At 44.2% G+C, this 24,457-nt stretch overlaps 1 protein-coding gene across 1 annotated transcript in view; it reads left to right on the top strand.

The window, feature by feature from the left end:
• The first annotated feature begins 2,107 nt into the window (after nt 1-2,107).
• Nucleotides 2,108-24,457, top strand: part of znf740a (zinc finger protein 740a) — a 51,205-nt gene continuing 28,855 nt past the window's right edge. Inside the window, exons 1-7 of the mRNA XM_080785024.1 lie at nt 2,108-2,299; nt 8,169-8,494; nt 10,723-10,913; nt 11,819-11,938; nt 17,110-17,166; nt 18,638-18,761; nt 22,433-22,516. Of these exons, the coding sequence (XP_080641150.1) occupies nt 8,449-8,494; nt 10,723-10,913; nt 11,819-11,938; nt 17,110-17,166; nt 18,638-18,761; nt 22,433-22,516 (622 nt within the window). The 5' untranslated portion in view covers nt 2,108-2,299; nt 8,169-8,448. The remainder of the gene's footprint in view (nt 2,300-8,168; nt 8,495-10,722; nt 10,914-11,818; nt 11,939-17,109; nt 17,167-18,637; nt 18,762-22,432; nt 22,517-24,457) is intronic.

Raw genomic sequence — 24,457 nt, 5'->3', positions numbered from 1 at the left:
GTTCCGTGGCTCAGATGGGTCTGAGAGGCTAAATGTCATCTAACGGTGGTTCCGTGGCTCAGATGGGTCTGAGAGGCTAAATGTCATCAAATGGTGGTTCCGTGGCTCAAATGGGTCTGAGAGGCTAAATGTCATCAAACGGTGGTTCTGTGGCTCAGATGGGTCTGAGAGGCTAAATGTCATCAAATGGTGGTTCCGTGGCTCAGATGGGTCTGAGAGGCTAAATGTCATCAAATGGTGGTTCCGTGGCTCAAATGGGTCTGAGAGGCTAAATGTCATCAAACGGTGGTTCCGTGGCTCAAATGGGTCTGAGAGGCTAAATGTCATCAAACGGTGGTTCCGTGGCTCAAATGGGTCTGAGAGGCTAAATGTCATCAAACGGTGGTTCCGTGGCTCAAATGGGTCTGAGAGGCTAAATGTCATCAAATGGTGCTTCCGTGGCTCAGATGGGTCTGAGAGGCTAAATGTCATCAAACGGTGGTTCCGTGGCTCAAATGGGTCTGAGAGGCTAAATGTCATCAGATGGTGGTTCCGTGGCTCAAATGGGTCTGAGAGGCTAAATGTCATCAAATGGTGCTTCCGTGGCTCAAATGGGTCTGAGAGGCTAAATGTCATCAAATGGTGCTTCCGTGGCTCAAATGGGTCTGAGAGGCTAAATGTCATCAAATGGTGCTTCCGTGGCTCAAATGGGTCTGAGAGGCTAAATGTTATCAAATGGTGCTTCCGTGGCTCAAATGGGTCTGAGAGGCTAAATGTCATCAAATGGTGGTTCCGTGGCTCAAATGGGTCTGAGAGGCTAAATGTCATCAAATGGTGGTTCCGTGGCTCAGATGGGTCTGAGAGGCTAAATGGGCCTTCTTCGTGGGGTTTTATGGCGGTTGGCATCCAAATAGTTGCATTACTGCCCCAATAATGGGCCTTGACATGAAAAGGGTTGAAAACCATGTGCTGTAGGCCATAATACTACAGGAACAGAATGATCTTTTCAATTAGAATTTAATTTACTGTAGGTGATTTTTTTTTACCAGAGGCCAAATGCCGGTAAGCACTTTTACACAGATTGTGCATCGCACGCACATTCACACACCGATGGCGGAGGAAACCATGCAAAGGCACCAACCTGCACATCAGGGGCAATTAGGGGTTCAGACTTGAGTCTTGCTCAAGGACACTTCGACACTAACTCTGGGGGAGCCCACAGGGATCGAACCGGGGGAACCCTGCGGTTCCCATCCGGCATTAATTGCGAACGCAGTGATTGCGAACGCAGTGAGCACTAACTAATGAGACCTAGCAGATCATGTCTGTCTGTGTGTGTGTCTGTCCCGCTGTTACGTCACCATGACTCAGCCATAACCATATAAGGAGTCCCCAAAGCAGCTATACGTCCAAAACCCAAATATGTACGAGCTGCGTTCGCTTCCCGCGTTTGCGCGTCTTACTTGTAATAAGCTATACTATCATAATTATCTGGTTATAATATTGTAATTAATTTTGCACAGTCTGTGGAACATGCGACGTCAGTATAATTTCACGCTTTGTACCTGTATATGACACAGACAGACAGGCAGACAGACAGGCAGGCAGACAGGCAGGCAGGCAGGCAGGCAGACAGACAGACAGACAGGCAGGCAGGCAGACAGACAGACAGACAGACAGACAGACAGACAGACAGACAGACAGACAGACAGGCAGGCAGGCAGGCAGGCAGGCAGGCAGGCAGGCAGGCAGACAGACAGACAGACAGACAGACAGACAGACAGACAGACAGAAAGGCAGGCAGGCAGACAGACAGACAGACAGACAGACAGACAGACAGACAGACAGACAGACAGACAGACAGACAGACAGACAGACAGACAGACAGATCCTAATCTTCCACATTCCCTGATCTGAGGATCCATCACTATTGTTACTGAAGAGACCTTGTTGTGCTGTTCCCTTCAACGGGTGTGTGTGTGTGTGTGTGTGTGTGTGTGTGTGTGTGTTGCGCCGCGCGCCCGTGCGCGTGTGTGGGGGGAGGAGGTTACATCCTGTGGCGTTTCCTGTGTTTGTAAACTAGACGAGAGAGAGAGAGAGAAAGAGAGGGAGGGAGATACAGAGAGAGAGAGAGAGAGAGAGAGAGATATACTGAGAAAGAGAGGGAGGGAGATACAGAGAGAGAGAGAGGTTGGGTAGAGAGATACTGAGAAAGCGAGGGAGAGAGAGAGAAAGAGAGAGAGGGGGGTCGAGAGATACTGAGAGAGAGAGACAGAGGGGGCTGGAGGAGCGACGGGGAGAGAGACGAGTGAATCTAAAGGTAAGATAAATAAAAAGCGTGTTTATTGTTTCAACGTCGTGTTGTTGTTGTTGTGACGGAGATATATTGTGTTATTATCACAATGTTCCTATTGTTGTGATGGTTGGTGTTTTAGGGTTAGTATTAAAGCTCTTCTCTGTTCTTTTCAACGTCAACGTTAGCCTGTTGGAAGCTAAGCTAACGGCTAACTGTAGCCTGCTGGGGTGTGTGGCCAAGGTTGCCAGGCTTTGGGACAGAGACAAGCGAACGTGGTCTAGGAAAACAAGCCCGTTATAATGAAGCCACTGAATGTGTCTCTCTCTGCACACAATGTGGAGAAAACATTTTGTAAAAAAAACTGTTTTTATATATTTTTGTTTTATTTATGAAACTTAAATACTTAAATCAATTTGAAGCCACTCCACAGAATTAGATTGGCTATTTGAAAATAGCCACGATGTGACGCGTTGTGAGCTTGTAGATCTGCTGTTTACAAATACTACTACTAATAATAATAATAATGTTAAAGAAGTAATATTTTAACACACATTTGGTAACTGGGTCCCTGGCACAAAAGTGCCAGGGAGCACAGGGCACAGGAAATAATTCCAGTTAATTTTCCCCATAGACATTTCAAAAAGTATTTATTTAAAGACCTTTTAAGCCTCGTACAAAACAAGCCAACTCGAGTTGTGACAAATCATGACAACAAACACAATATTTTGGGCTGAACAAATAATTAGAAATAAGAAAAAGACGGCAGGTTATTCTTTGTAATTATTTCTAGGTCCAAAATACTGTGTTTGTTGTCATGATTTGTCACGACTCGAGTTGGCTTCGTACGACACGCTTAAAGGGTATTTAAATAAATACTTTTTAAAAATGTCTATGGGGAAAAATGCACTGGGAATTATTTTCTGCAACGCTCTATAAACAACACTTTTAGACGCAAAACAGGCACCCACCCACCCACCAGCTATTTACACAAAATATTAAAGCAACTTTTACACTTATAATAAGGAGACATGGCAACACTTGTGTGTGTGTGTGTGTATGTGGGGGGAGGGGAGGAGAGGAGGAGGGCAGTGTAGTGTGTATGTGGTGGGGGGAGGGGAGGAGAGGAGGAGGGCAGTGTATGTGGTGGGGGGAGGGGAGGAGAGGAGAGGAGGAGGGTAGTGTGTATGTGGTGGGGGGAGGAGAGGAGAGGAGACGCCATCACGAATGTCTTCTTCTTTATCGTCGAATCCAAACGTCCAGGTTCGTCCTTTATTTTATATTCATTCCTAGAACCGAAAAGGCAAATAAAACCTTCTCATTTGCGTATTTACGCCGACGACAATAACACCAATAACGTTTATAACGTTGGAACAAACGAGTCAGGAGGCGCGTGGGCACAACATTGGATTCTTTTTTCTTCTCTTTTTTTCCCCCCTCCCTCCCCTCTCCTCGGCGGAAAACAGCAGATCTCCAAGCTCTCCGCGCGCGGAGTCCGCCGCGCGCCGAGAGCTTGGAGATCTGCTGTTTTCAGCGCGAACGGCACCGTCTCGCGACGAAGCCTCGAGCGGTGGGGGGGCGGTGTGGGGGGGGGGGGGGGGGAGGAGGGCGGGAGGAGAGACACAGCTAGCTCCGCTACAGCTAGCCACCTTTAGCACCGCGATGCTAAAATAAAACAAGAACAATAGGCTCTAAAAGACTAGTTGTTGTTGTTGGTCATTCGGAGCGACGCGCGGCCCCGCGGACGTGTTTTCCACGGGGCGACGTCACGGCGACACTTTGGTCGCGTTAAAATGGCGACGTCCCCCCCCCCACCTCAAAGAGTCTAAAAAAGTAATTTATTTTCTTCCTCTTCGTAACGTGCTATATATAAAGGCCGCTAGCCTAGCCGGGAGGAGGAGGCATTATACTTTGGTCCGACATAGCATTTGGTTGGAAGGAGCATTGGTCCCACTCGGGGGTTAGGTTTAGGCGTGCTGCCGCCCCGTGCTGAGCGGGTTAAGGTTCGGGTGAGGGGTTTGGGGTAGGTAGGTAGTCGATCGGACCAATGGTATTTCGGACCAAAAAAGCCGCCTCCTCCTTGTCTGTCTGTCGCGGTGATATCGCGATGCGTGTTGGCGTTATTATACTGTCTGTATTCATTGTGTTGTTTTTTATGTATTTATATTATCAGTGTAGTAATAGTAATAATAATGGAGTTGTTGTTATAACGTTATAAACAAAGTGTTTATCTCCGCTGGGGCCGTTATAGTTACGCAACGGTAACAAAATGGTAGTAAAAAAAAAACGATCGGGGGTTAGAAGCCTACATGATTCAGTGTGTGTGTGTGTGTGTGTGTGGGTGACTGTGCGTGTGTGTGTGTGTGTGTGTGTGTGTGTGTGTAAACGTGGATTAATTGATAGTAGTAATAGCGGTAGCCTTCCCTCCTCCCATCAATCATAATACTGTTGTGTAAAGACCTCTCACACGTTAATTAATGCTTTAATATTATAACCATTGTCTTGTTTATTTTATTTTATATTTGTGTAAACAACAACAACCGTAAAGAGGCACTAAATTAAATTAAAAAAAAGGCATCTTTCGGATCTCGCCTGGCATCGGCATTCAGCAGTGGTTCCTCCCCTGGGGGGGGGGGGGTCCCGGGGGTCCTTGAGGCAGCTCCAGGGGGTCCCCAGCTAAATGATAGTTTGGAACCAAATGGACCCTTATGGGGTTGTAACTAACTCAGAGTGTATTTGTAGTACACTCTCAGAGTTAAATTAACATTGATTTTTACAATATAAATTGGGGGGTCCCAGAGATAGAAATGCCATTAAATGGGGGGGGGGGGGTCCCGTACGCTAATGCATGTCAAACTGGGGGTCCGTGGGATCCATTGCTGCTGCATTCACAGGAATCTAATGTCAAGGATGGTTTTGATCAGGAACTAATACATAATCAATGCCTTAATCATCTCAAAACCTATAAATAAAGCATTGTTTTGCATTCATTGAGCATTATTTACCAGCTAGTGATCGGCCACGTTTTTTTAATTTTTTTTTACCTTTAACCCATTTTTGGCGGGAACCCCATTTGGTGTTTTGAGCATTATGTTATACTTTAGCTATTGGAAAAAAATAGCAGATCTACAAGAGTGCCGCGCTATGAACTTGTAGATCTGCTATTTTTGAAAAGTCGTGAAAATGTGGTGCAAATCTTTGAATATATATATTTCAGAGCGAACATTTTTAACTAAAATATTGGCTTCTAGGGGGGTCCCTGGAACTACATATTTTGAGATGGGGGGGGGGGGGGGGGTTCGTGGCCCAATAGAGATAAGTCTGGGGGTCCTGGGTTTTTCAGAAAAAAATTAGGATTTAGAAACCCTTTTTTTAATCGACCTCAGTCCAAAATGCGTTCACACACAAACTCTTTCTTGTTGTCAGTTTGCGTGGAGCCAAAGTCCTGCTTGTTGTTGCATTTGCTCCGAATCGTGATAATCTTGTGATTATTTATTATGGACCATATTTGCTTCGGCGAAATGCTGCTTTTCGTACAAGGCCGTTATTAGAAGATAATATCGTAGGAATTAAATGTTTATTTTTTTTACCTTTTGAAATGTACAGTTGACAAGCAGGAGGCAGATGATGTTTTTTGTCCCCCGCCCTCCTCCAATCAGCCCTCTCAGAATACTAATTGAACACTTGGATCGTATCTCAATCGCTCAGAAATTAATATCACGCTTTGACGGGTTTGACGCTGCTCATTCTCAGCCTTTTCACCGTAATACCATTTTAATAGGATTGATTAATGATTGGTAGTACCTGTAGTGCGAGGTGTTGTTAAGATCACAATATAATTGCCACCCACGTCTGGTGCGCTATTTTATCTGACATTGCACTTTAGCTGTCCTGTTTATATTCAGTAAACGTAAAGTATACTTTCTTATACAGATTATTTATGCTGCGTGTTCTTTCTCCCCTAAACGTCACACTCATTATTTCATTTTGATACCCGGCTTAATTGCACATTCCATTTGTGTTTTGGAGGGAAAATGTGTACGTGTTGGCCAGTGGAGACAGTTGGACTAGCCAGCTTTGCGCCTATGTTGTTTAGTAGGTGAACGATATAATGTCAACTATACACTAATCTCGGCCCTTATTTTGTTTTTCGATCAGATATCATTTGTAGATATTCAATTATATTAGGGAATAGTTATTTAAAAGGAACGGTGGTGCAGTGGGTGCCGCTGTTGTCTCACAGCTAGAAGGTCCTGGGTTTGATTCTCGCTGGGGGGCGTGTTCTCTCCTCCGCGTCATCAGTGCCCATACCCGAGGCGGGGTTGGCGAAAGGGCCTTTCTGTGTGGAGTTTGCATGTTCTCCTCGTGTGTGTCCCCTAGGGTAGGTACCCTCACATGTTCTCCCCGTGTCCCCTAGGGTAGGGACCCTCACATGTTCTCCCCGTGTCCCCTAGGGTAGGGACCCTCACATGTTCTCCCCGTGTCCCCTAGGGTAGGTACCCTCACATGTTCTCCCCGTGTCCCCTAGGGTAGGTACCCTCACATGTTCTCCCCGTGTCCCCTAGGGTTGATACCCTCACATGTTCTCCCCGTGTCCCCTAGGGTAGGTACCCTCACATGTTCTCCCCGTGTCCCCTAGGGTAGGTACCCTCACATGTTCTCCCCGTGTCCCCTAGGGTAGGTACCCTCACAAAAACATGCAGTAATCATGGTCTCTAAACTGCCTCCCCCTGGCCAGCCGGGGCGCCTGATGGAGGGGAAAGGAACTGGTCAGAATAACGTGGTCCTTCCACACGCTATGTCCGCCCCCCCCCCCCATGTCGGGTGAAAAGAAGCAGCTTGGACTCCTCATGCACTGAAGGAAGCATGAGGTCAGTCCGTTGCTCTCCCCAGGTTGGCGGAGGCTTTGACAACAAGCGTCCCCGTTCTGGGTGTGAATGTTGGGACCAAAATAGCAGATCTACAAGATCGTGCCACGTTGTGCTGAGCCTGTGGAAAGTCTGTTTTCTGCCAAGGGATTTGTTATAGAGATGTACTTAGTATAGAGCCTTGAGGAACACCGGTGGGTTTAAGGGCCATTTCTTGCACATACCGCTTTACTTGATTTTCAAAATAGTTTAAAAAAAAACAGTTATTTATGTCTAATATGACCCGAGCAATGCACATGGAGAAGAACGGCCAGCATCTCAAATTCAAAACATTTTTTTTTTAGTTGCCGTAATTGATTTTATACTATACTGTTACTGCGCCACACGGCGAACATATTAACCGCTCTACAAACTCACTACGAGGTGCGTCGTAGTGACTGAGCTTGCGCTGTGATCTCTGCCGTTACATATGTTCCGAGTGCCATTATTAGCCTGGCTAGTAGCGCAGTGTTGTTTTATTAGCCTGGCTAGTAGCGCAGTGTTGTTTTATTAGCCTGGCTAGTAGCGCAGTGTTGTTTTGGCTAGTAGCGCAGTGTTGTTTTGGCTAGTAGCACAGTGTTGTTTTGGCTAGTAGCGCAGTGTTGTTTTGGCTAGTAGCGCAGTGTTGCTTTGGCTAGTAGCGCAGTGTTGTTTTGGCTAGTAGCGCAGTGTTGTTTTGGCTAGTAGCACAGTGTTGTTTTGGCTAGTAGCGCAGTGTTGCTTTGGCTAGTAGCGCAGTGTTGTTTTGGCTAGTAGCGCAGTGTTGTTTTATTAGCCTGGCTAGTAGCGCAGTGTTGTTTTGGCTAGTAGCGCAGTGTTGTTTTGGCTAGTAGCGCAGTGTTGTTTTGGCTAGTAGCGCAGTGTTGTTTTGGCTAGTAGCGCAGTGTTTTTTTGGCTAGTAGCGCAGTATTTTATTAGCCTGGCTAGTAGCGCAGTGTTGTTTTTTGTTGTCATTCAATGTTTATTGTTTTTTTTCTTCTTTTCTTCAGTTTGAATGCTAGATGAGTGAGGTGGGTGTGGCTTCCCACCCGACAGAGAGCGACCTATCCTGAGTGAGGTGGGTGTGGCTTCCCCACCCCCGACAGAGAGCGACCTATCCTGAGTGAGGTGGGTGTGGCTTCCCCACCCCCGACAGAGAGCGACCTATCCTGAGTGAGGTGGGTGTGGCTTCCCACACCCGAACAGAGCGACCCCATCCTGAGTGATTGACGGCTCTGGTTGGATGACCTTGGCCCCTCCCACTCGCACACACCGACCGCTCCCAGCGCCATGTCCCACCTGCCCAGCAGCTCAGTCCGAGACCATATGAAATGGGTTCGTCTTTTAAAATACAATACATTTTAACCTGAGAATCTGACCTGAGATCAGATTCTAAAAATATCTTCTACTACATCCTGACAGTTTTCCATTCTGACCTGAGACCTTCTAATATATTTTTTTATCCCACGATTTTGTAACCCATTTTTCACCACTGTGTCAATCATCTAATGTGATCCTGGGCTCTACACACCCTCCACCAACCTAGTCTCCATATATGGGGGACAAGGGGAGACCAACCTAGTCCCCATATATGGGGGACAAGGGGAGACCAACCTAGTCCCCATATATGGGGGACAAGGGGAGAGCAACCTAGTCCCCATATATGGGGGACAAGGGGAGACCAACCTAGTCCCCATATATGGGGGACAAGGGGAGACCAACCTAGTCCCCATATATGGGGGACAAGGGGAGAGCAACGGACTTGAACTCATGCTTCCTTCATGCTTGAGTGTCCAAGTTGCTCCTTTACACCTGACAGGGGGGAGTTTCCCTGGTTGGACGTAGCGCGTGGAAGGAACAAGTTATTCCAACCAGTTCCTTTCCCCTCCATCAGGCGCCCCGGCTGGCCAGGGGGAGGCAGTTTAGTGACCAGGATTACTGCATGTCTTTTGTGAGGGGTACCTACCCTAGAGATCAGATTTAAAAAAAAATGTCTCCTACATCCTGACAGTTTTCATTCTGACCTGAGATCAGATTCTAAAAAATATCTTCTGCATCCTGACCAGTTTTCATTCTGACCTGAGATCAGATCATTCAATAAATGTCTTCTATGTCAGTCGCTCTTCGATTTTTCAAAAACAGCAGACCTACCAGCTCATAGCGCGCCACTCGGTGGCGCGCTATGAGCTTGTATTTCTATTTCTTCAATAGCTAAAGCACAACATGAGGGGGTTCAAAAGGGGTTCCCGCCCCAAAATGGGCTAAGGATTTCTGCAGTCATGTTGTGTTGATGGATGTCAGTCCAATGCTGTTTGGAACCCGTTGAGACCATTCAGACCTGAAGCCCATTCTAAAGACAAGCCTTCTAAATACTAACAGTTTTCTGAAAGAAAAAGAAAAGCAATGTTTCTACGTCTCAGTGGTTCTCAAACTATTTCATGTCAAGGACCCCAAAAAGGACCCCAAAAAGGACCCCAAAAAGGACCCCAAAAAGGCCGCCGACACCTATCTGGAAATATGTTGTTCCAGGGACCCCCCCGGAAGGAAATATAAAAAGAAAGAAGTTTGAGCACCACACTGATAACTGATGCCGTTTTTCACGATGATTTTAGAAACCATTTGTAGAATCTGGTCTCGGGTCTGAAAACGCATTTTGTACCGCAAACATTTTGGCTCGCTCCAGTGATTTCTGTGTACTGTTTCTATCTTATCTATTTCTAGGTGCTGTCTGTCTTTGCTGCTTCTGTTTCTTATTTCGTTGTTGGGTTTATTTTTTGATTGAGATGTTCTTGTTTTATTCCTTTTATTTTATTGTACAGCACCTTAATGCAACTAAAAATAAAATTATCTTTCCTCCAGGCGGGGCTGCTCGGGTGTGAGGCCGTCCTAACCCTAACCCTCCTCTTCCTCCTCCTCTTCCTCCAGGCGGGGCTGCTCTAACCCTCCTCTTCCTCCTCCAGGCGGGGCTGCTCTATCCCTCCTCTTCTTCCTCCTCTTCCTCCAGGCGGGGCTGCTCTAACCCTCCTCTTCCTCCTCTTCCTCCTCCAGGCGGGGCTGCTCTATCCCTCCTCTTCAACCTCCTCTTCCTCCAGGCGGGGCTGCTCTAACCCTCCTCTTCCTCCTCTTCCTCCTCCAGGCGGGGCTGCTCTAACCCTCCTCTTCCTCCTCTTCCTCCTCCAGGCAGGGCTGCTCTAACCCTCCTCTTCCTCCTCTTCCTCCTCCAGGCGGGGCTGCTCTAACCCTCCTCTTCCTCCTCTTCCTCCTCCAGGCAGGGCTGCTCTAACCCTCCTCTTCCTCCTCTTCCTCCTCCAGGCGGGGCTGCTCTAACCCTCCTCTTCCTCCTCTTCCTCCTCCAGGCGGGGCTGCTCTATCCCTCCTCTTCTTCCTCCTCTTCCTCCAGGCGGGGCTGCTCTAACCCTCCTCTTCCTCCTCTTCCTCCAGGCGGGGCTGCTCTAACCCTCCTCTTCCTCCTCTTCCTCCTCCAGGCAGGGCTGCTCTAACCCTCCTCTTCCTCCTCCAGGCGGGGCTGCTCTAACCCTCCTCTTCCTCCTCTTCCTCCTCCAGCGGGGCTGCTCGGGTGTGAGGCCGTCCTGTCCAGCATGGCGTTGATGCAGGCCAGCTCCATGGCCGGGCCGCCCAAGAAGATGATGGCGCCGCTGGGCCACGCCCACGTGCCGCCGCAGAGGGAGGGGCCGGACCGCGGCCCGCCCCAGAGTCACATGATCCTGCCGTCGGGCATGAGCTGTCCGCCTCTGGTGAGGAGACGAGAGGGGTTGGCGGGGACGGGGAGGGCGCTACTTTCTGGCTATTCGGTATTTTAGCGTGTTTTAGCGGCCTCGACACACCGCTCCATCTGAGCGTTTTCTCATGCAGGGCTTAAAGTTCTGATTTCAGTCCTGAGGATCTCATAGGGGTCATTTAATGAGATCAGTGCAGATTTGCAAAAACAACATTTTCAGTCATGGGATTGTTTTTTGCTTTAAGCCCTGCTTATGCAATAATAAAAACCCATATTATTAATGTATTGCTAGAAGAACATACGGTATATATATATATATATATATTGTTTTATTCATATACTTTTGTACCGGTACTTTTCGTCTGGTGCATTTTTCTAATAGTAACTTTGGTCATGAAATTATAACTTGCAAATGGACTCAAGTTTCTCTCTCTCTCTCTCTCTCTCTCTCTCTCTCTCTCCAACCCCCCTTTCTCTCCCCCCCTCTCTCTCTCTCTCCTCCCCCCCTCTCTCCCTCCCCCCTCTCTCTCTCTCTCCTCCCCCCCCTCTCTCCCTCCCCCCTCTCTCTCTCTGTCTTCCCCCCCCTCTCTCCCTCCCCCCTCTCTCTCTCTCCTCCCCCCCCTCTCTCCCTCCCCCCTCTCTCTCTCTCTCCTCCCCCCCTCTCTCCCTCCCCCCTCTCTCTCTCTGTCTTCCCCCCCCCCTCTCCCCCTGTGTCTCCCTCTGTGGTGGGCTGTACACATCTCTCTCTCTCTCTCTCTCTCTCTCTCTGTGGGGTGTCTCTCTCTCTCCCTCGCTCTCTGGGGTGGGGTGTCTCTCTCTCTCTCTCCCTCTCTCTCTCTCTGTGGTGGGGTGTCTCTCTCTCTCTCTCTCCCTCTCTCTCTCTCTCTGGGGTGGGGTCTCTCTCTCTCTCTCCCCAAGCAGCTGATCAGGAAGGAAGGTGACTTCCAGGCGCCACGCCTCCTGGACGAGAAGGAGATGAGAGCCAACGAGGACATGCAGAACATGAAGAAGAAGAACCGCAAGTCAGGAACGCCCTGCAAAGTGAGAGAACATGGAGGGAGGGGGGGGAGGGGGGGGGTGGGGGGGGCAGGAGGGGAAGGGGGAGGGGAGGAGGGGAGGAGGGGAAGGGGGAGGGGAGGAGGAGGGAGGAGGAGGAGGGGGGGAGGTCAGTCACTATGGCTGTCTAAACCCAGAGAGAGCGAGAGAGAGAGAGAGATAGAGAGAGAAGACAGCCTGTAGGTTTTTGCCATACAAGAAGAAAACAATATATACTTATTTCCCTTCATGGTGGAAAAGACGTCTCCTGTCCTGTTAACAGGAGACGAGGGGACGTCTCCTGTCCTGTTAACAGGAGACGAGGGGACGTCTCCTGTCCTGTTAACAGGAGACGAGGGGACGTCTCCTGTCCTGTTAACAGGAGACGAGGGGACGTCTCCTGTTCTAAAGAACCAGGGGGACGTCTCCTGTCCTGTTAACAGGAGACGAGGGGACGTCTCCTGTTCTAAAGAACCAGGGGGACGTCTCCATACGCGTCTCCTGTTCTGTTTGGTTTTTTTTATACGCGGTGCGAGCGAGGAGACGTTTAAGCTTTTGTGTCTCTCTCTCTCTCTCTTTCGACTAGGAGCTTTTATGTGTGCACATTTTTTTTGTGTGGGGGTGGGTGGGTGGGAGGAGTGGAGTGGAGTGGGGGGAGGAGTGGAGGGGAGAAGCGGGTGGGGGATCGGGTGGTGTGTGGAGTGGAGGGGGGGGGGGGGTGGAGGGGTGGGTGGGAGGTGGAGTCGTGGTGGTGGGGGGTGGATCTCTGGAGAGGAAAGAGGGGGAGGGGAGGCAGCAGGCAGCGCACAGACGGAGCACAATAACTGCAGTTGTGTGCAGGGGAGGGGGAGGGGAGGAGGGGGGGGAGGGGAGGGGGAGGGGGGCATTAATGCCTTTCTCTGTTTATTTTATGTTTTTAAAATAGCCATGTTGGTGTAAAAAAAATTACCAGAAAACATGAACCACTGTGTTTCCCAAATGTTGTACTTAAAAAAAAAAAAAAGACAACGTGAAAATAGCCACTGTACAAACTCTCAACACGTGGCGTTGTGAGATCGTAGAGCTGGGAATTTAGATTTATATATTTATTTCTTTTTGATTTGCCTTGACGATGACAAATCATGACATGCCCAAATTACTGACTGCAGGTTGAGTGATTCTTCTTACTGTCCTGTTACTGTCATATTGCGGAAGATTGTTTTGCATTTCAAAGTTGATACAAGATGAAAACCATCGTTTCAAAGTTGACACAAGATGAAAACCATCGTTTCAAAGTTGATACAAGATGAAAACCATCGTTTCAAAGTTAATACAAGATGAAAACCATCGTTTCAAAGTTAATACAAGATGAAAACCATCGTTTCAAAGTTAATACAAGATGAAAACCATCGTTTCAAAGTTAATACAAGATGAAAACCATCGTTTCAAAGTTAATACAAGATGAAAACCATCGTTTCAAAGTTGATACAAGATGAAAACCATCGTTTCAAAGTTGATACAAGATGAAAACCATCGTTTCAAAGTTGATACAAGATGAAAACCATCGTTTCAAAGTTGATACAAGATGAAAACCATCGTTTCAAAGTTGACACAAGATGAAAACCATCGTTTCAAAGTTGATACAAGATGAAAACCATCGTTTCAAAGTTGATACAAGATGAAAACCATCGTTTCAAAGTTGATACAAGATGAAAACCATCGTTTCAAAGTTGATACAAGATGAAAACCATCGTTTCAAAGTTGATACAAGATGAAAACCATCGTTTCAAAGTTGACACAAGATGAAAACCATCGTTTCAAAGTTGATACAAGATGAAAACCATCGTTTCAAAGTTGATACAAGATGAAAACCATCGTTTCAAAGTTGATACAAGATGAAAACCATCGTTTCAAAGTTGATACAAGATGAAAACCATCGTTTCAACTTTCAAAGTTGATACAAGATGAAAACCATCGTTTCAAAGTTGACACAAGATGAAAACCATCGTTTCAAAGTTGATACAAGATGAAAACCATCGTTTCAAAGTTAATACAAGATGAAAACCATCGTTTCAAAGTTGATACAAGATGAAAACCATCGTTTCAAAGTTGATACAAGATGAAAACCATCGTTTCAACTTTCAAAGTTGACACAAGATGAAAACCATCGTTTCAAAGTTGATACAAGATGAAAACCATCGTTTCAACTTTCAAAGTTGACACAAGATGAAAACCATCGTTTCAAAGTTGATACAAGATGAAAACCATCGTTTCAAAGTTGATACAAGATGAAAACCATCGTTTCAAAGTTGACACAAGATGAAAACCATCGTTTCAAAGTTGATACAAGATGAAAACCATCGTTTCAAAGTTGATACAAGATGAAAACCATCGTTTCAACTTTCAAAGTTGATACAAGATGAAAACCATCGTTTCAAAGTTGATACAAGATGAAAACCATCGTTTCAAAGTTGACACAAGATGAAAACCATCGTTTCAAAGTTGATACAAGATGAAAACCATCGTTTCAAAGTTGATACAAGATGAAAACCATCGTTTCAAAGTTGATACAAGATGAAAACCATCGTTTCAAAGTTGATACAAGATGAAAACCATCGTTTCAAAGTTGATACAAGATGAAAACCATCGTTTCAAAGTTAATACAAGATGAAAACCATCGTTTCAAAGTTGATACAAGATGAAAACCATCGTTTCAAAGTTGATACAAGATGAAAACCATCGTTTCAACTTTCAAAGTTGACACAAGATGAAAACCATCGTTTCAAAGTTGATACAAGATGAAAACCATCGTTTCAAAGTTGATACAAGATGAAAACCATCGTTTCAAAGTTGATACAAGATGAAAACCATCGTTTCAAAGTTAATACAAGATGAAAACCATCGTTTCAAAGTTGATACAAGATGAAAACCATCGTTTCAAAGTTGATACAAGATGAAAACCATCGTTTCAAAGTTGATACAAGATGAAAACCATCGTTTCAAAGTTGATACAAGATGAAAACCATCGTTTCAAAGTTAATACAAGATGAAAACCATCGTTTCAAAGTTGACACAAGATGAAAACCATCGTTTCAAAGTTGATACAAGATGAAAACCATCGTTTCAAAGTTGACACAAGATGAAAACCATCGTTTCAAAGTTGATACAAGATGAAAACCATCGTTTCAAAGTTGATACAAGATGAAAACCATCGTTTCAAAGTTGATACAAGATGAAAACCATCGTTTCAAAGTTGATACAAGATGAAAACCATCGTTTCAAAGTTGATACAAGATGAAAACCATCGTTTCAAAGTTAATACAAGATGAAAACCATCGTTTCAAAGTTGATACAAGATGAAAACCATCGTTTCAAAGTTGATACAAGATGAAAACCATCGTTTCAACTTTCAAAGTTGACACAAGATGAAAACCATCGTTTCAAAGTTGATACAAGATGAAAACCATCGTTTCAACTTTCAAAGTTGACACAAGATGAAAACCATCGTTTCAAAGTTGATACAAGATGAAAACCATCGTTTCAAAGTTGATACAAGATGAAAACCATCGTTTCAAAGTTGATACAAGATGAAAACCATCGTTTCAAAGTTAATACAAGATGAAAACCATCGTTTCAAAGTTGATACAAGATGAAAACCATCGTTTCAAAGTTGATACAAGATGAAAACCATCGTTTCAAAGTTGATACAAGATGAAAACCATCGTTTCAAAGTTGATACAAGATGAAAACCATCGTTTCAAAGTTGATACAAGATGAAAACCATCGTTTCAAAGTTGATACAAGATGAAAACCATCGTTTCAAAGTTGATACAAGATGAAAACCATCGTTTCAAAGTTGACACAAGATGAAAACCATCGTTTCAAAGTTGATACAAGATGAAAACCATCGTTTCAAAGTTGATACAAGATGAAAATCATCGTTTCAAAGTTGATACAAGATGAAAACCATCGTTTCAAAGTTGATACAAGATGAAAACCATCGTTTCAAAGTTGATACAAGATGAAAATCATCGTTTCAAAGTTGATACAAGATGAAAACCATCGTTTCAAAGTTGATACAAGATGAAAACCATCGTTTCAAAGTTGATACAAGATGAAAATCATCGTTTCAAAGTTGATACAAGATGAAAACCATCGTTTCAAAGTTGATACAAGATGAAAACCATCGTTTCAAAGTTGATACAAGATAAAAACCATCGTTTCAAAGTTAATACAAGATGAAAACCATCGTTTCAAAGTTGATACAAGATGAAAACCATCGTTTCAAAGTTGATACAAGATGAAAACCATCGTTTCAAAGTTGATACAAGATGAAAACCATCGTTTCAAAGTTGACACAAGATGAAAACCATCGTTTCAAAGTTGACACAAGATGAAAACCATCGTTTCAAAGTTGATACAAGATGAAAACCATCGTTTCAAAGTTGATACAAGATGAAAACCATCGTTTCAAAGTTGACACAAGATGAAAACCATCGTTTCAAAGTTGATACAAGATGAAAACCATCGTTTCAAAGTTGATACAAGATGAAAACCATCGTTTCAAACTCGAGAGAATTGTAGGAACCCAGGTTACTAAATAAATATCCAAAGAAGTTATATATATATATATATATATATATATAGATGTATAGATGTATAGAGAGAGATTGAGCCAAAACAGCCCTATCGCTGTTTTAGATGCATCTATAAATAAATGCAGATGATTCTTGGGACTATTTCAATGATCATGAAACACAAATCATACACGGGTAGGCATTAGGCAAGGACTGAAATTACCATTGATTTCAGTTTATTCATTTTTTTTGTTTCATTCATTCATTCATTCATTTATTTATTGTGTTACTTTCCGTAAGCCATTAAACCCAGGAAAGTATCTGTATCATTATAGCATTGAGATATAATTATGACTGTGTGTGTAGATGTATAAAGAAATGTTCTTTCACAAAACTCTTTTCACCAGTGCCTTTTTTTTCCCTTCTCCTTACTACTTTGACTATTTTGAAAAACATTTAGAAAAGGCACTGGTGAGGATTTACGACAGTGGTTCTCAAAAGTGGAAAATCTGCTATTTTTTTTGGAAAATGCTAGAAAAAGAAAAACTGTAGAAAATGTTTTAACACAAATCTTCTCTTCTGCGGGTCCCTCTGCGGGGTCCTGGCACAAACTCTTTTCAGAATCAGATGGGGGTCCGCGGCCAAATACAGCAATTTGGGGGTCCATGGCAGGAAAAGGTTTGAGAACCACTGACTTGAGAAAATAGATTGTAGAGAATCATCAGCCTATTGCGGTCTTTAACGGGCTTATAGAATGATTTGTTTTATTTATTTAATATATATTTGGTTGTTTGTGCACAGTGAAAATGGCTGATCTACAAGACCACGGCTTTAGCACGACGCGGTGTGTTGTGAGCTTATAGATCGGATGTTTTGGTGCACTTGTAAAGTCAATCCATCCAGTAATGATATTTTTAAAGATTTAAAATATATATATTTGCTACGCTTGTAGCTTAATTAGTTATTTTGCAACTTTAGATTTATTTTCCTCACACTTTATTTTATTTTATTTTATTCTAACATTATTCCTTGTAACGTGTTGGGAACAAATGAGAGTTGGAATAAATAAGCACATTAATCCTTGTTCAAAGTATGGAAAATATAATGGCCTTCACAGCTGTGGAAGGTGCACTGCTATAGCACCTCCTACTGGCCTGACCTTAACCCATTTTAGGTGTCGGCATTATGTTATGCTTTAGCTATTTAAAAATAGCAGATCTACAAGCTCACGCTACGAGCTTTTAGGTCTGCTATTTTTCAAAAATCTTTTCAAAAAACCGACAAACTGTCATTTTCAAACAGACATTTTTTTAATCTGATCTCAGGTCAGAATGGTTTAAGCACCATTACATTATTCTTAAACGTACAGTTATGCATGTCAGGCAAGCAGGGAGAAGGTTCCACAAGATGATGAAATTATAAGTAATAATACAAACAATTAGATCAGGTCAAAAAGTACAGATGGACAAGAAAAAAAACAACCTTTTCTGTGCTCTGCCAAACGCTAACCACAGGTGTGTAGCTGCAGGAATAAGAACTGAACTGTTTCAGCTGTAGAATAGTTCCCCTTTGGGCTTGAGGTCAAGAATGATTTCCCCCTAAAAGTGATCTTTCTGACATGATGGGACATGCCATTAATTAAAACATCTTTAATAACATGTACTAATAAACGAATGCTTGCGCTCACACTTGACAAAAGATTAAATCGTGCAGCAACGCTATACTGTCGCTGAAGTTGAAACCAGCTCAACTTGTGTGGTAGCTTCGTAACTTCGTAGCTTCTTTTTTGTCGGATGTATCTCTTGTATCTTCACGTCATGAAACCTTTAAACCCATTCTGAACGGGAACCCCTTTTGGTGTTATTGGTAGCTATTGGAAAAATAGCAGATCTACAAGCTCGTAGCGCGCCACCGAGTGGCGCGCTACGAGCTTGTAGGTCGGCTATTTCTTCTTGAAAGAAAAATCGAAGAACGACTGAACTTTTTTTTAGAATCTGATCTCTCGGGTCAGAATGGGTTCATCAGACCAGTGTAGTGTGTGTCCGTGTGTCCAGTGGAATAACCTCTTATGAATCTGATCTCAGGTCAGAACGGGTTAATAATAATAAATACCCCCCCACCCCACCCCCCCCCCCCCCTCTCCCGCCAGGCCGCTGGCGCCGACGAGAACGGCGGGCCGGCGTCTAAGGTCCAGAAGAACTTCATCTGCGACCACTGCTACGGAGCCTTCAGGAGCGGCTACCACCTGAAGAGACACATCCTCATCCACACAGGTACGGCGGTCCCTCTAGCCTAGCGCTCCGTCTAACAGAGTGTTAGGTATACGACGGTCCCTCTAGCCTAGCGCTCCGTCTAACAGAGTGTTACGTACGACATTCCCTCTAGCCTAGCGCTCCGTTTAACAGAGTGTTAGGTATGACGGTCCCTCTAGCCTAGCGCTCCGTCTAACAGAGTGTTAGGTATACGACGGTCCCTCTAGCCTAGCGCTCCGTCTAACAGAGTGTTAGGTATACGACGGTCCCTCTAGCCTAGCGCTCCGTCTAACAGAGTGTTACGTACGACATTCCCTCTAGCCTAGCGCTCCGTTTAACAGAGTGTTAGGTATGACGGTCCCTCTAGCCTAGCGCTCCGTTTAACAGAGTGTTAGGTATACGACGGTCCCTCTAGCCTAGCGCTCCGTTTAACAGAGTGTTAGGTACGACGGTCCCTCTAGCCTAGCGCTCCGTTTAACAGAGTGTTAGGTACGGCGGTCCCTCTAGCCTAGCGCTCCGTTTGACAGAGTGTTTACCGAACGGGGCCAGATTACAGTCATCGTCTTCCATTAAAGGGATTGTGACATAAAAAAAAAGGTTTTGGAATTGTTCTTATTTTTTTTTTTTAGGTTTTTTTAATCTCAATTGCACCCAAAAAACATGGACTTTTAACATTCAGTAGATTTTCTGTGGTCCGGGGGGGTTTTATCTGGCTCAAACAGGTGCTCTGATTTTTCCTGCTGTTTGTGATGTAAGATCCTGCAAATCCCATATACTGTATATATACTGTATGTCAATGGGATTTGCCAGCAGATTTTTGTTTTGTTTTCACTGTTTTTTTCATTGTAGCTCAAAAGGCTTCCAAACCCCAAAGAAAACTTCAGACCACAGAAAATCCACTGAATGTTTCAAAGTTCAGGTTTTTTTGGGTGTAATTGAGGTCATAAAACCTAAAAGAAAAAAGAAAAAGAAAAATAAATGAAAATGAATGTCATAAAACCTTTAAAAGAGTCCGGAGAGAGACGCCCTCGGTCGGACGGAAAAGGTTATTTTATTTTATTTATTTAAAAGTTGCAAATGACGACATGTAGGTGTTTTTTTTGCGATGGCCTGCTTTTATATAAGAGCTTTTTGTTGTTTAGGTATTGTTTCATTTTGTTAGATCGGTGGTGCGATGGGCTCTATGCACACAGAATGACTCTTCTGACGTCCGCGCTCTCCTCCCTATACCTCCTTCACAGGTGTTAACCCATGATACTGATTAACCCATTCTGACCTGAGATCAGATTCTAAAAAACAGTTTTCTGAAAAGGCTATGTTTCCGTCAGTGGTTCTTTCGATTTTTCAAAGATGGCAGACCCACAAGCGCGCTATGAGCTTGCAGATCTGCTATTTTTCAATAGCTAAAGCATAGCATAATGCTAACACCAAAAGGGGTTCCCGCCTAAAATGGGTTAAGTCTCTTTTGCGACATTGAGGGGGCAGAAACCCAGAGCCATCTAATAGAAGAGTTGCGACATTGAGGGGGGCAGAAACCCAGAGCCATCTAATAGAAGAGTTGCGACATTGAGGGGGCAGAAACCCAGAGCCATCTAATAGAAGAGTTAGGACATTGAGGGGGCAGAAACCCAGAGCCATCTAATAGAAGAGTTGCGACATTGAGGGGGGCAGAAACCCAGAGCCATCTAATAGAAGAGTTGCGACATTGAGGGGGGCAGAAACCCAGAGCCATCTAATAGAATAGTTGCGACATTGAGGGGGCAGAAACCCAGAGCCATCTAATAGAAGAGTTAGGACATTGAGGGGGCAGAAACCCAGAGCCATCTAATAGAAGAGTTAGGACATTGAGGGGGCAGAAACCTGCCCCCTCAGAAGCCTGAACTGAGACAAGCTGGAGTTGGAAATACATTGTTTTCAACGAGGGCGGTGCAAATAAGAGCTATTTTAGGCAATGTGTGCAACACGACAACTGTTTTAAAGTATTGTACAGTGACAACTAAAGTCTCTGTAATGTTTATGTTGTACTATTACTACAAAACAATCTAAAATAAAGGGATTTAAGATCATTAAAGCTGGGCTGTTGCCGCCTGGGTCCAGTGCATTTCTGCCTACTTCCTGGTCCAGGACTTGTTCCCAGTTGGTTGTCCCCCATTATCAATAGAAGTCTATGTAGGAGAGCCTCCATTGGACTGAAGCCAATAGAAGTCTATGTAGGAGAGCCTCCATTGGACTGAAGCCAATAGGAGTCTATGTAGGAGAGCCTCCATTGGACTGAAGCCAATATAAGTCTATGTAGGAGAGCCTCCATTGGACTGAAGCCAATATAAGTCTATGTAGGAGAGCCTCCATTGGACTGAAGCCAATAGAAGTCCATGTAGGAGAGCCTCATGATTTGATCGACATGCTTCCTATTGGGCTATAGTTCCACACATTGGAACTATCCCATTGACATAGAATGAGCACTTCCGCATTCCATTGTTAACAAGCCAACGGGTCCATTTGAACACTCTAACAAGAGTTAAATTAACATTTCTTTTTACGATATAAATTGGGGGTCCCAGAGCTAGAAATGTCATGGAGAATCACTGCTAAGAGCCGTAATAAGAATCTTCTCTCATGGGGGGGGGGTTCCTGGCCAATCTTCTCAAACGGAACGGGGGGTCCGCGGGATAACTAGTGTCATTTAGGGGGTCCTTGACATGGAACGGTTCGTGGACCACCGTCTTACCAGATGACTGTGTGGAAACCAGTGTTGTTTTTGGCAGCACATTTCTATTTTAGTTTTAGTCATAGTCTCCTGAATATAGTTTTCACTTAGTCTTAGTCACATTTTAGTCACCTGGAATGTATTGGGGTTAGTCTAGTTTTAGTCGACTAAATGTCATAAGATTTCAGTCGACTAAATCTACAGGCGATTTAGTCGACTAAAATGTATTTTTGTCGGGCCTTGTTGCCGTCATAATGACTTATTTTACACTTGCTGAAAATAGCCGATCTACAAGCTCGTAGAGCTTCCATTTAGTTTTCGTCAGTGAAAAAAGGTAGTCGACGAACATTTTTCGCCTTAGTGTAAAGGCTCATACATAGTCTGGATTTACGGTGGTGAGGTGACCACCGAACTACAACATGACGTCACTGAGGTGACCACCGAACTACAACATGACGTCACTGAGATGACCACCGAACTACAACATGACGTCACTGAGGTGACCACCGAACTACAACATGACGTCACTGAGGTGACCACCGAACTACAACATGACGTCACTGAGGTGACCACCGAACTACAACATGACGTCACGGTGGTGGTCAGCTCACCACCGGAGCGGTGGTCAGCTCACCACCGGAGCGGTGGTCAGCTCACCACCGGAGCGGTGGTCACCTCACCACCGGAGCGGTGGTCACCTCACCACCGAAAATCCAGACTATGAATAGGCCTTTTAGTCGACGAAAACAACACTGGTGGAAACAAAGCCTTCCATTACAGTAGTAATCATCATCGGTAACGCCTGTGAAGGAAGCAGGGTGAAGTGTGACGTTCTTTCCCCTTCCCGACATGGCGGGGGGGGGGGGGGGGGGGGGTGTGTGTGTGTGTGTGTGTGTGTGTGTGTGTGTGTGTGCATACAGCCCCTCGTGGGTGCCGGGCGGCGGGGGGACCTTTCACTAAAGCTGTGGTGCTCTGTGTGGTTTAGGGGAGAAGCCCTACGCTTGTGCCATTTGTGACATGCGGTTTATCCAGCGTTACCACCTGGAGAGACACAGCCTCATACACACGGGTATGCTGTCCTCTCAATGATAATAAACCGTATATACCCCATTTAACCCATTCTGACCTGAGATCAGATTCATACGAGGTTTCCACTGGGACACACACACTGGTCTGATGAACCCCATTCTGACCTGAGATCAGATTCTAAAAAAAATTCAGTCGTTCTTCGATTTTTCAAAAAATAGCAGACCTATACAAGCTCGTAGCGCGCCACTCGGTGGCGCGCTGTGAGCTTGTAGATCTGCTATTTTTCAATAGCTAAAGCACGACATGATGCTATAACACCAAAATGGGTTCCCGTTCAGAATGGGTTAATGATCACAGCAAATCTAAAAAAAAAGAAAAAAACTATTAAAAAGACTTACCATGTTATTTTACAGTCTTTTATTTAATATACTTTTGGACACAAAACGGTTCTCAGAGGGCTCATTTCATTTTGTTGTTGTCGCTGGACAGTAATTTCCAACAAAGCAAAACAAACAAAGGAAACAAAGAAACTAAAACAAAAAGGCCATAAAAAGTTAAAGTTCCACTTCACCACTTTTCAACCTATCTTCATATAATAGGTCCTCACTAATAATCATGATAAAATGGCGCAATTTCTTTCTACTCGGTCTGTGTCTCATAGGAGGGCTGTGTGGGCAGTTTAGAAACCGTCTTCCAGTGACATCATCATTAGGGCAGATTATTTTTTTAAACAAGATTTTTTTTTTACAAAAATGTTTAGATTTTCATTATCGTGAGAACGATGGCTTCCATTTTCGCATTGCAACTTTTCAGGACTATAGAAAGCCTGCAGTTTCTATTAGCTTGTATTCCCCATCGATGATGTCACTGGAAGACGGTTTCTGAACTGCCCACAGCCCTCCTATATGAGACACAGACCGAGTAGGGAAAAAATTGCGCCATTTTATTTAGTTTATTTATTTATTAGTGAGGACCTATTATATGAAGATAGGTTGAAAAGTGGTGAAGTGGTCCTTTAAGTTCTCATTTACACATCGGCCCCCCCCCCCAACCAACCCCAACCTTTAAAAAAAAAAAGAATAAAAAAAAAATGACAGGGCGGGCAGTGTTCTGTTGTCATTATACTAGCACACACAAGCTGCAGAAAAAAAAACATGTTATATTTTTTTTATATTTTATTACATTTTGTTTTATTATCAAATTGTCTCCGTAGAGTAAGTAAGTATGGGGTTTCGTTTAATTAAGACAGTCAATGCATGGACATCAAAGGACATTTTCCTCACCTAGTCGGCTGGTTGTGTGAACTGTGAACAACAGCGCGGTGGTTTCAGGGGCTGCGAAACGTACTCTTTGACACCACGTTCTTTGTCTCTCGTTGTCTTAAAAGAATAAAAAAATGCACTGTTGGGGTAAGTCAAAACCTCTCAACCTTAAGTCTGCTTACACCAAAGTCACCTAGAAAGTACCGTACACACACACACACACACACACAAAAACTGACCAGTTAATAATCAGTTGCCATGTTTTAGTTTTTTTTCCATGTATTGTACTTTTCCCCAGACATGCCCGTTGAAATGAGTACATTACTTTTTCTTTTTTTTTTAAGAGGCAACAATACGTTACATTTCTGTAAATTTGTGCTATACTCAAAAAACAATTTGAGTTTTCCCATTTCTCCCCCCCGATTGAATAGCTAATCCTCTTAGTCCAGTAATAATGTAATTTGACCTCAAACTAATTGCAAAAAAACCAAACTCGGCTGATTTTGTATCTTACATTATGTCCTGAATAACATACAAAAAGTTGCCTGAAATTGTCTGAGGGGAAAGTGTTGAAAATGGCCTGTACAGTATGGCCACCATAGACATCCTATATAAGGCAAATCATTTAAAATTTTCCTTTTGCTTTAAGTAGCATGTGACATGTCAAACTAGAGTGTTTTCATGATGCCGAGTCCAAATGTGCTGACCTCATCACATTT

The sequence above is a fragment of the Protomyctophum bolini genome (genome assembly GCF_963924005.1).
Source record: "Protomyctophum bolini genome assembly, chromosome: 2".
NCBI lineage: Eukaryota > Metazoa > Chordata > Actinopteri > Myctophiformes > Myctophidae > Protomyctophum > Protomyctophum bolini.
Note: the sequence above shows the minus strand (reverse complement) of the source record. Positions and strands in the feature narration are given on the sequence as shown.